The sequence below is a fragment of the Lupinus angustifolius genome, chromosome LG13 (assembly GCF_001865875.1).
Source record: "Lupinus angustifolius cultivar Tanjil chromosome LG13, LupAngTanjil_v1.0, whole genome shotgun sequence".
Classification (NCBI taxonomy): Eukaryota; Viridiplantae; Streptophyta; class Magnoliopsida; order Fabales; family Fabaceae; genus Lupinus; species Lupinus angustifolius.
This window is the reverse complement of record NC_032021.1, coordinates 3,865,548-3,876,636: the sequence shown is the minus strand read 5'-3', so window position 1 is coordinate 3,876,636 and position 11,089 is coordinate 3,865,548. Positions and strand designations below refer to the sequence as shown.

General features: G+C 33.0%; 2 protein-coding genes across 2 annotated transcripts; both read right to left on the bottom strand.

Moving 5' to 3' along the window:
• Nucleotides 812-2,745, bottom strand: LOC109363410 (S-type anion channel SLAH4-like). Its single transcript, XM_019609666.1, has 2 exons — nucleotides 1,806-2,745; nucleotides 812-1,322 (listed from the first exon to the last, which is right to left on the bottom strand). Exons 1-2 carry the CDS (start codon nucleotides 2,670-2,672, stop codon nucleotides 1,050-1,052), a joined length of 1,140 nt encoding a protein of 379 aa, XP_019465211.1. The 5' UTR covers nucleotides 2,673-2,745; the 3' UTR covers nucleotides 812-1,049.
• Nucleotides 7,865-11,089, bottom strand: LOC109363515. Its single transcript, XM_019609780.1, has 4 exons — nucleotides 10,799-11,089; nucleotides 9,030-9,737; nucleotides 8,469-8,849; nucleotides 7,865-8,287 (listed from the first exon to the last, which is right to left on the bottom strand). Exons 1-4 carry the CDS (start codon nucleotides 11,087-11,089, stop codon nucleotides 7,865-7,867), a joined length of 1,803 nt encoding a protein of 600 aa, XP_019465325.1.

Below are 11,089 nucleotides of genomic sequence, written 5' to 3'. Positions count from 1 at the left end.
ATCATAGTACTCAGAATAATAATAGTAATACTTGTACTTATGGAAGTAATATAATTACCTTGAAGATAAGCAAGGAAGATAAACAAATGATTATAAAGAAGGAAAGGAGATTAGGAGAAAATAATAAGGAAGAGAGAATATTATAGTGTGTTTTCTGGTTATAATGGGGAGTGATATATACAAGGTTTCTGGTATATAATACTCGTGGATAGTATCACTACAACATACAACTCAAGTTTCACAGCCACGATTTTAGGGGAGAGAAAATGGAAAAAAATGAAGTTGTGGATACCATCCACAACTTTAGGGGAGAGAGAAAATGAAATTATGGATGGTGTCCACGATTTTAAGAAGAAAAAAACCTTGTGCGTACTATTCACGAGTTTAGTGAAAAATACACTACTCTGGTAATATTTTAAAAAGTTACATCAGAATCGTAATAAACAAGTCAAAATACATTAGTTGTGTAAATTTCCCTTCATATGAATTGTGACCAAGAGGAATAATTTAGTTAAAAACAACTAATGGCAAACAACATTTTCATTTTTATTTATGTCTCATATATTATTTTATAATTTATTATAATTCCTTATGAAATAAAAATAAAATCTACTTTTTCCTTATAATGATAGATATCATTGTTATTCTTATTTGAGTTCCATAACTTACCACATTTCTAAACAAACGTATATATTTTTTCGTTTTTTCTCATTTTTCTTATTTAAGAATAAAATTCATAAAATATATCGCAATGAAGAGTAAAGTAAGAATATTTGTATTATGTTAAAAATTACATTTAGTTGATCTTATAGTAGCTTTAAGAATAATATTTCATATTTTGAGGCCTCATAGACAAATTTCATTTGAACATCTCCTTAACATATTGTTCTTAAGTAGGAAGTAATAAAGCTTCTTCATTTTACAATTTAGCTTTAACCCACCAAATTTCTTGAGTCACCTTTGTAACCCAAAATCCCTCATCACTTTGTTTCTTCTCTTTTTTACAACCAATTAGAAAGTTGAGCTTTCTAGTAAATGACTAACATTGATCATGTTGCTTCACAATTGCTTTTCTTTGTCAAGTCAAAGTTTTGAGCAGGTAAGGGCATTCTGATGTTGAGAGAAGTGAAAATTATTAAGATAAGAGACACCAAAACAGAAAGTGTTGATAACAGCAACATAGTAGCATGAGCCATGACTCCATCAACCTCTAGTGCATATTGTGTTGAAGCTAGTGCCAAAGCCGTCAGAGGAAAAGAATAAGCCCACCATGCTACACTGAACTTCTTCATCGACTTCTTAAATAGCATAGGCCTTGAAACCTGTTTGTTCAAAAATGCAAGAAAAATATATAGTTATCTAACCATGCATGATTTTTATTTTATTTTATTTAACATTTTTTATAATATTAAAGTTGACACTTGAATTACTTTACCTAATCAAGCTCTTCCCTCCAAAATTGCATGAGCAAAAACTAGCTAGATATGCATAATATATTGAAATAAAAGAGATGGTTGAACATAAAAACATGCATATTGTAATTATTGTCTACATATAATTGATTTATGTTACTTTAGATATGTATAATATGAGTGTGAGTGGATATTGAGATATCACATGTTAATATATATAGAGAAATGTGAATATTTTGTAAAAAATTATTGTACAAGTAACAGCTTGAAGCTTTCCTTGGAATTCAATTAGTTCCAAGCAAAATGATTAAGCAAAATGATTAAGCTTTCCTTGGAATTCAATCAGTTCTTTTACTTCACTTTGATATCTTACATTAAAGAAAGAAAAGTTACCAGGCATATGAAGAGAAAGAGGGAGAGGAAGAAAAACATCTTGGAACCAGTATCAAACTTGCCACAAATGGAGTTCCAAGCTAAGCTTGCCATGCTAGGTGCTGCAAAGAACAAAAAGAACACTGGACGTAGCATTGGAGGTAGATTATTATTTCCTGGCAATCTCTGATACAGTGTCACGAAAAGCACCAAATAATGTGCAATACCCAAAGAAAACATGCATATTGCACTCTCCTTCCAACCCATTTGTGCAGCAACCTGTGCACCAACCAAGTTTCCAATCACAGATAATTGACTTGTTGGATTTGCCACTGTTGATAGGAACCTCTTCCCTTTTGTAAACCACTGACCATATATCTTTACATCAAGCACCAATATTGGAGCCACAAACACCCACCAAAGTATTTGGTAATAAAGTGTTGTTGGGTGAAGGAGTGGTGAAGATTCTAGCAAAAGTAGACAACAAATCCATGGAACAAATAGGTAGTTTACTCCAACATGGTCTAAGAATTCATCCTTAACCATTTTAAAATGAAACACACATTTTAGGACATAGAGAAAAGAGAGCGTGACTAATGTGAATAAGGCCAGTGACCATAAGAGAATTAAAGCTGTTGAGGGTATTACTGAAAATAAAGGCCTAAGAGCATGTGCATCTTGGATTGGCTCAATCAGGATCTTCAATAATAAGGCTTGGCTAGAAAGAGATAAACTAATCCTAAAGTACCCTGCATGGAATAGTGCTAGAAATGAGGATAATGAAGATTGGATATAGATTTGAGACTTGCAAATTGTTTCAGTATTTGTCACAGGAACATCTATTGCTAGTACTATATGTGGTTGTGATTGTTCCTCACTGCTATCCATCTTTGTAGACGTGCAAATATATTATGGTGTTGTCTCTGGGAACATGGTTATGTATTTATAGAAGGGAATGAAACTTGGGCATGAAAACTTTGCAACTAATGTTATAAATAAACAGTACCATAAAACACTTTATTATAACAGACCCATATTTACTTAAACCTATTTTTTTAAGGTGAAAATTTTATTAAAAATGTTGGACCAAAGTGACCGTGAGAGCCTCCAACTATCGGGGAGTTCCATTGTTATATGGGTATAAGAAGAGTGAAGAGTCACAAGTGAGACACCACGTCTTGAACAAAAACCTTAAGACATTAGTTCCATGGGCATTTGCTTCTTATAAACTCTTTCATTCCTCCCCGCATATTCAATGTGAGACTTCACACTTGAATAAACCCAACAAAAAAGAATATATATATATATATATATAACAAAAGAAATAGAACTTTCCCCCAAGAAAAACTACAAAAAACCAGAAACATCAAAACCTAATATTACAACTATTGATAAAATTCTAAGCAAACAATCGGATTAAATATCTATTCAAACCAAGACATATAATAACCTTTGATTTTACTTTTGGTCCAAAGTCAGGACTTGAACTTTATCTCGTCCAAAACCTTCTCTATACATTTCCTCTTGTTGTTAAAGATAATGTCATTTCTACAACTCCATAAAGACCAAATACCAATCACCCAAAAGAAAGAACCAACACCTTTCACATGGAAACCAACAATATAATTAAGATGTTGAAACCAATGGGATTTAGTAGAAGATGCTAATACCCCAGTAAGCCCCACCATCCATAAAGAAGTTGTCAAACTCTGTAAGAGAAATGACAAGAGAAGAAAAGATGATTGGTAGTCTCCGCATAACTCTGACGTCAAACACAAAGGCCATCATTACTAGTAAAGTTATCACCACTTTGAGCAAGGTTCCACTTACTAGGAATCCTATCCAAGATAATTCTCCAAGCAAACATTCAGGTTTTGAGAGGGGCTTGAGATTTCCAAATTGTGCCCCACAAGACACTATCCTCAGCATTAACCTCTTCTACTTGCCAAATCGCTTTGTAAGCAGACTTGACGGAATAACAATGAGAAATATCGTAGTTCCAAATCCATTTGACAACACCATATTCTTTTAATTGAATCTACTCAGAATCCCCATCAAATCATCTATTAAAGAACTTTCCTACTCAAACAACTCTCTTCTCTATGATAGTTGTTAGTTCCACACCCCTCCCTCCACACACCTAATTGACCCACTCGAGCCCTCCTATCGGAACACATACTAAAAAGTCTTGGAAATAACTCCTTCAAAACACATATCTCCACCCAATGAACCTCCCAAAAACTAGTATGAAGTGTGCTCCCTACCTCTCTTCTGAAACCTCCCTATAGATTCCCTCTAACACTATTCGAACCCTTCACCACTCTCTTCAAATCCCTCCATCAAAGAGACTCCGAAGGCCCATCGACATCATCCACTCTTCTATAAGAAGCAATTAGATCCCCATGTTTAGAGTGTAATACTATGCTTTTGATAACTACTCTTCCTATTCTAATTGTCGCTTTCAAACAAATCATTATCATGTTTATTAGTGTTAATGATAATTGACTAATAGTGCATTTTGAAATAGAATAAATATATTATAGATAAGAGTATTAATTTATGTTAAAAAGTATAACATTTGAATTTCAAAATATTGATTTTGTCATTTTTTCATAAATTTTTATTTTTATATCATCAACATTTTTAGTTTTAGTTAGGCCATTAACATTTCTCATGTATTATATGAGAGTGGCTGAAATGTCAATTAAAATATTACATACAGTTGATCAAGTAACAAAGTATTGGGAGGAATAAATAATTAATTCATGATCGTATGTGGAAGCTTCTAACCTAACTAACACCATATGTTAGCTTATATGGTCAGAATCAACAATAAAAAATGATTGTAATACAATAGCCGCAAAGATGATTAAACTTAGGACCATTCTCGTACGAATAGTTATATTCTAAACTCTTCATTAGCCACTAGCCCACTCCAAGTAATATTAGTACATGCAATAGCGTATCTTGATCTATAGTTTAAGAAGTGTAATAATATTTAATTATAATTTATAGTTAAGATTAATTGAATAACAAAAAATATAGATAATTATTTCAAAGTTTTAATCTAACATATTAATTTAAATAATAATAATTAATAATAAAAACATCAAATAAAAATGTATATTCATTTAAATGTCATTCTTAGTTAAAGACTTCAATTAATCGATGGTCGAATTAAGAGTAAAATTTTCAGCTATTTATATTTCAATAAATTATAACGTTATCTACAAGAAATTCATCTTTTATTTTACTACATAAATTTATTTGTTGTATTCGTTGCTGAAAATTGTCTTCCTGTAGTAGTTAAACCACGATAATTAAGATAAGACAAATAACTTGATCAAACAAATTATATGCATTCACTTTTACCATATCATCAAAGTTACACTTTATTCATAGATGATTGATAGTTTTTCAAACATGAATTATTAACAACAACAATAATAAAAGGTTGAAACTAGCATCTCAAATTAATCATTTCTTACTCGCATTGAACTTCATAGGTATATTTTTGCACAAAAATACGTATGTTATAAATATTAAATGATTTATAAAAATACATAGAATATTATGACTTTTGATCCAAAAGTTTGACAAAGATTTTATATGATTTTATAATATTTTCTTAAGTGCAACATCAATATGAACTCAAATGAAGTAAAAATATTATAAGTAATATCTATATTTACACATATAAAGAACTTTATCTATTATCTATAATTTTAAAAGGAATATACAATTTATATAAGATAAAAATATATATTAGAAATAAGGTAAATAAAAAAACTTAAGAAAAATGAAACAAAAATCCAGGGGCAGTTGCCCCACCTGCCATCATAAAGTTCGCCCACTGAGCATAGGCATCCATGATATTAATTTATGTATCTTAAATCGATCGGTTACACAATTTTTTTTATATTTGTTCATATTCCTTTATAATTTAATTGACTAAACTAATATTATACTTCCAAATTGTTTAACCATTTACACACTTATATGTTACTATTGTTCTCTCTTTGAAAACCACCTAACTGGTTAGCAACTTCCATAAAGAGTTGTCTAAATGTGCAATAGTTGCTTATTTACACAACCTCCCACTACATACATGCAAAATGCAACCCATGGTTGCTTATTATTGTAAGTGAACTCTAAGAATTATCATTGTGGATAACCTAAATATATTTAACACCCCATCAAAGTTACTAGTATTAGAAAGAAGAAGAAAGGTCTCATTAGATCCCATTGTGATAGATCAGAAAGTTAAATACATAAATCTTAGGAAAACATTTGTTAGAAAAGACAAACATGTATTCTAAAAAATCAGGTATTTTTTATGGATGCGAAATCATTCGAGAGAGGAAGACACTAATACTTAATGGTACAATTCGTAAAATTTATACAAATGTTTGTTTGTTCAATCTCTTCAACTTTTTCTCTGCTTTATCTCTCTGCCAACTAGCATCACCAAAGAAATAGAATAGTGGAATAGCAGTAGCACTATCGAGTATCGACTCTCTAATGGGAAATAAGAGACCAAAGTTTAGGCGTCTGACTCGGCTGCTTTTCATTTTTATCAGTTTTGATTTCTCGGAGGTTTCATGCAAGTGCCAAGAGTTATTGTTCTGTGTATGTTTGTGTTCTTTACAACTACTGTACTTGTCATTTTAATAAAAGCATATAGTACTTGTATTTCCTTATATTATATATTCCTATATTTTAGGTATAATAACTTTTAAGACTACACAAACACCTATTTGGTCCCCCATGAACATTTGAAAACTTTATAATTGTCTCCAAAATATAAAATATAAATCAAATTAGTTATTTTTATTATTTTTGGAACCCTTATAAAGACTAACTTAACTTATATTTATATTTCTTAAATACTAAATTTGATTTTTGTCGGGAATAAATTTAATAGGCATGAAAATTTTTAATCACCAAAATGATTGTTCACTTTATTTTATTATGTCATTAGCTTTGGTTATGAATATGATCGATTTTCAGCACATTTTAAATGCGAGGCCCAAAATTGTAAAAGCATTCTCACCTAAAAAAAATGAGAACTCACTTTTTTTTCCTTGAGGTCGAATAGCCAATAATGTTTTTCATTTCCATTTATCTTATATATAATATTTTATTAAATATAGACAAGTGACATCCCCACATCAGGATTCAGGAGTATAAAGATATTTGATGGACGTACGGAACAGTACTATCTGAATATTTTATATAGAAGTTTCACTATCTTCAGCCTTGGCACTTGAGTTTTCTGTTGATCGCGGTGAAGAAGTTGTGTTGAGTTCATTATGAATTAATAGAGGATCTAATATATGCTTTTGACTTATGATCTTAACGTGTTATATCTTCCTTTTCCGTGAAGATTTTCTGCAAGATACGTAATTGAGAGGCACCTTTTTTCATAATAGAGGAAGTTTCTTGGATACACCATTCCAACATGAAATAGTTAATGGCCCATAACATTATAATTAAACCTTTGTGGCAGGAGTCAGGAGGCCAGAATATTGTGATAGAATTGGACATGAGTTTCCCCTCAAGAGTACCATGTCTCGGTTCTGATACCACTTGTTGAATCAAACTACGATTGGGAAACTTTCAAACATCGGGAAGTTCCATTGTTACAAGTGAGACACCACGTTTAGAATCAAAACTTTAAGGCATTAGTTTTACAGACTTTTTTTACTTATAAACTCTTTCACTTATTTCACACTTGAATAAACTCAACATATTTTGCAAACAAGATATTAAGCTTTCCCAATTGGGAATAACAATTTAAAAATAATATGTTATCAAAGTATTGTAAAGTTAGCAAGAAAAGAAAGGAAACAAAGAGAAAAGATGAAATCAGTTTTTGTATTTTATTAGAATGAATGGATGATCTTACAGTAGCAGATCCAAGCCCTATTTATACAAAAAGAAAGCTACTTAATAGACTAACTAAACTGATAACAAAATCAGTTAGACTGAAACTAATTGTTTAACAACTTCACTCAAGTATTCTATAATATTCCCCCTTGAAACTGACGGTGGGATTGAACATATGAAAAATCAAAAACCTAAAGCTTATTCCTGAGATAACTGAAACGAGATGAAGATAGAGGCTTTGTGAGGATGTTAGTAGTCTGAAAACTTGCAGGAATTTGCTTCACCAATAAGGACTTGGATTGAACTTTATCTCGAACAAAAAATAGATCAAGTTCTACGTGCTTTGTTCTTTGATGAAGAACATGATTATGAGCAAGAGCAACAGTGTTGAGGCTGTCACACAACAAGAGAGGAGCAGTATCACTAAACTTAAGTTCTTGAAGAAGTGATTGCACCCATTGAAACTCTTGAGCTATAAGAGCTAGGCTCATATATTCTGCCTCAGTGCTAGATCTGGAAATAGTAATTTGCTTCTTTGACCACCAAGTGATAAGGTTATTCCCTAGAAACAAGCAAGCTCCAGATGTAGATTTAATATCATCACAATCAGATGCCTAGTCAGCATCACAAAAACCAGTGAGAGGAAGAGGAGAAGCTGGTGAAACAGGTTGGAGAAGAATTCCATGAGTGACAGTCCCAATTAGATACTGAAGAATTCTTTTCACAGCTGACCAATGTTCCTCAAGAGGTATAAACAGAAATTAACCAATGTTCCCCAATGGGTAGTGACTTTACTTCAATCCCAAGAAAATAGTCAAGGGTGCCCAACTGCTTGAGGGCAAAAGCAGAACTAAGTTGATAAATAACATTTTTGACCTGAACTAAAGAAGATCCAGTGACCATAATGTCATCAACATAAACTAGAACATAAATCTTATAGGTGGAAGTATGAAGGATAAAGAGAGAGTTGTCACACCTACTGATAGAGAAACCAAAAGTAACCAAAGTATGTTTGAGTTTGTCAAACCATTGCCTTGGTGCTTGCTTGAGGCCATAAAAAGCCTTGTGAAGCTTGCAAACTAAGTTCTTGTCAGAATGTTCAAAACCAAGATGTTGTTGCATATATACTTCTTTAGTGAGGCCTCCATTCAGGAATGCATTATTGACATCTAATTTCTGAATAGGCCGGTGATAGGTCAAAGCCAAGGTCAACAGAATCCTAATAGTGACAGGCTTGACCACAAGTGAAAAGGTTTATGTATAATCCACACCGAATTTTTGATGAAACCCCTTAGCAACCAACCTAACTTTGTACTAGTTTATTGAGCCATCTGGATTTTGTTTAACTCTAAACACCCATTTACAGCCAATGACTTGCTTTCCAGGAGGAAGGGAAGTAAGAAACCAAGTACATAACTTCATTAAAGCATCATATTCAGCAGTCATTACATCCTTCCAAATGGATATTGTTAAGGTAATTGTGGCACTAGAAGGTTCAACATGAGTGAGAAATGATCTAGGAACAATCCGTTTAGAAATACCTGACTTGAATCTAGTTTGCATTGGATGGATAGATTGAGACTCAAAAACAACAGGTGGACTAGAGGGACTGTTAGAAGACACCACGCCAGGAGACCCAGAGTCCAATGAGGTGGATGGACTAAGAGGTGAAATACCAGAAGACACATGAATGGGAAAAAGACGATCACTAGAAATGATAGGAACAACAGGAGAAATGTTATGAGAATGAGGATCACTAGGAATGATTGGAACATCAGGAGATATGGGAGTAACAGGTGGAGAATGATTAACAGGCATGACAGACTCACTAGTGATAGGAAACACATAAGTGGCAGGTGGACATGGGGGAGGAGACTTAGAAGCAGAACCAGTATTAGTGGAAGAAGCATAAGGGAAGGCATACTCATTGAAAATAACATCTTTGGAGATGAAAAATTTACCTTCTTTTGAAAGACACTTGTAACCTTTGTGGGAAGTGGAATAACCAACAAAAGTACACTCAGAAGACCGAAATTCCAACTTGTGCTTATTGTAAGGTCTAAGCTAAGGAAAGCAAGAACATCCAAAAACTTTTAGAGAAGAATAGTCAGGATCCTTATCAAACAAAAGGTTATGAGGTGACTTATTTGACAACAAAGGAGAGGGAAGTCTATTAATGAGATAAACTGTTGTGAGAAAAGCATGATCCCAAAAAATCATTGGCAAACAAGCATGGGCAAGAAGAGTAAGACCATTGTCAACAATATGCCTATATGTACGTTCCATTATACCATTTTGATGATGAGTATGAGGGCATATGACTCTATGAATTATGCCCAGGGACTGCAAATAAGAAGGAAAAGACATAAACTCACCCACCCCCACCCCCCAATCACTCTGTACAGATTTAATAGAATGATTAAACTGAGTTTGTACCATTGTAACAAAATGCTTAAACATAGATAAGGTGTCAGACTTTTGTTTAAGCAGAAATATCCAAGTGTGTCTAGTGGCAGCATCCACTATAGAAAAATAATATCTAAATCATGTTATGGAGTCCATAGGAGCAGGTCCCCACAAATCTAGGTATAGAAGTTCAAAAGAATAGTATAAACAGAAGTGGAAGTAGTAGCATGGAGCCTGCGAGATTTACCAAGTACACAAGAAGAACAAAAATCAAGAACAGTTTTATTCATAGGAGAAATATTACATTGATTCAATACATGAGTAACAGCACGTTCATGAGCATGTCCTAAGCGACAATGCCATAGAAAATATGAAGAACCATGACTATTAGAATCAATAGCACTAGAATTGTAAATCTTAGGTAAACTAGAATTGACAGTGTTATTATGCTTAGGTAAAGAGGATGAAGGCTTAGCAAGATGAACAAGTCAAAGATCATAGAAGGCGTAGAGTCCCTCCGATGTAAGAGTTCCTCTCAACAAAATGTGATCGGAACCCTGACATTTCACAAGACAATAGTTAGACTGAAATTCAAAATTACACGAATTGTCTTTGGAAAATTGATAAATACTTAGAAGATTCTTGGTAATGGAAGGCACAAGTAAAACAATATTAAGAGAAAACATAACATTAGGACAAGTGGGAGAACAAAATTTAACAGAGCCAGAAGCCTTAATACCAATACCATTACCCATATAAATCTGACCTGCACTGAACTTCTCACAAGGTTCTTGAATCAATGTTTGATCAGCAGTGAGGTGATGAGTAGCACCCAAATCCGGATACCAAACATTGGTTGATGGCTTAACAGAAACATCAGCAATTGAGATGGCAGTCATGGCATGAGGATGTAAGCCATGTGGATGACAAGAAGAGAGACCATGATCAAGTTTGGAATACGGAGGCAAGGCAAACAATGAATGAGGGTTAGAGGGATAAGTTGGATCCAT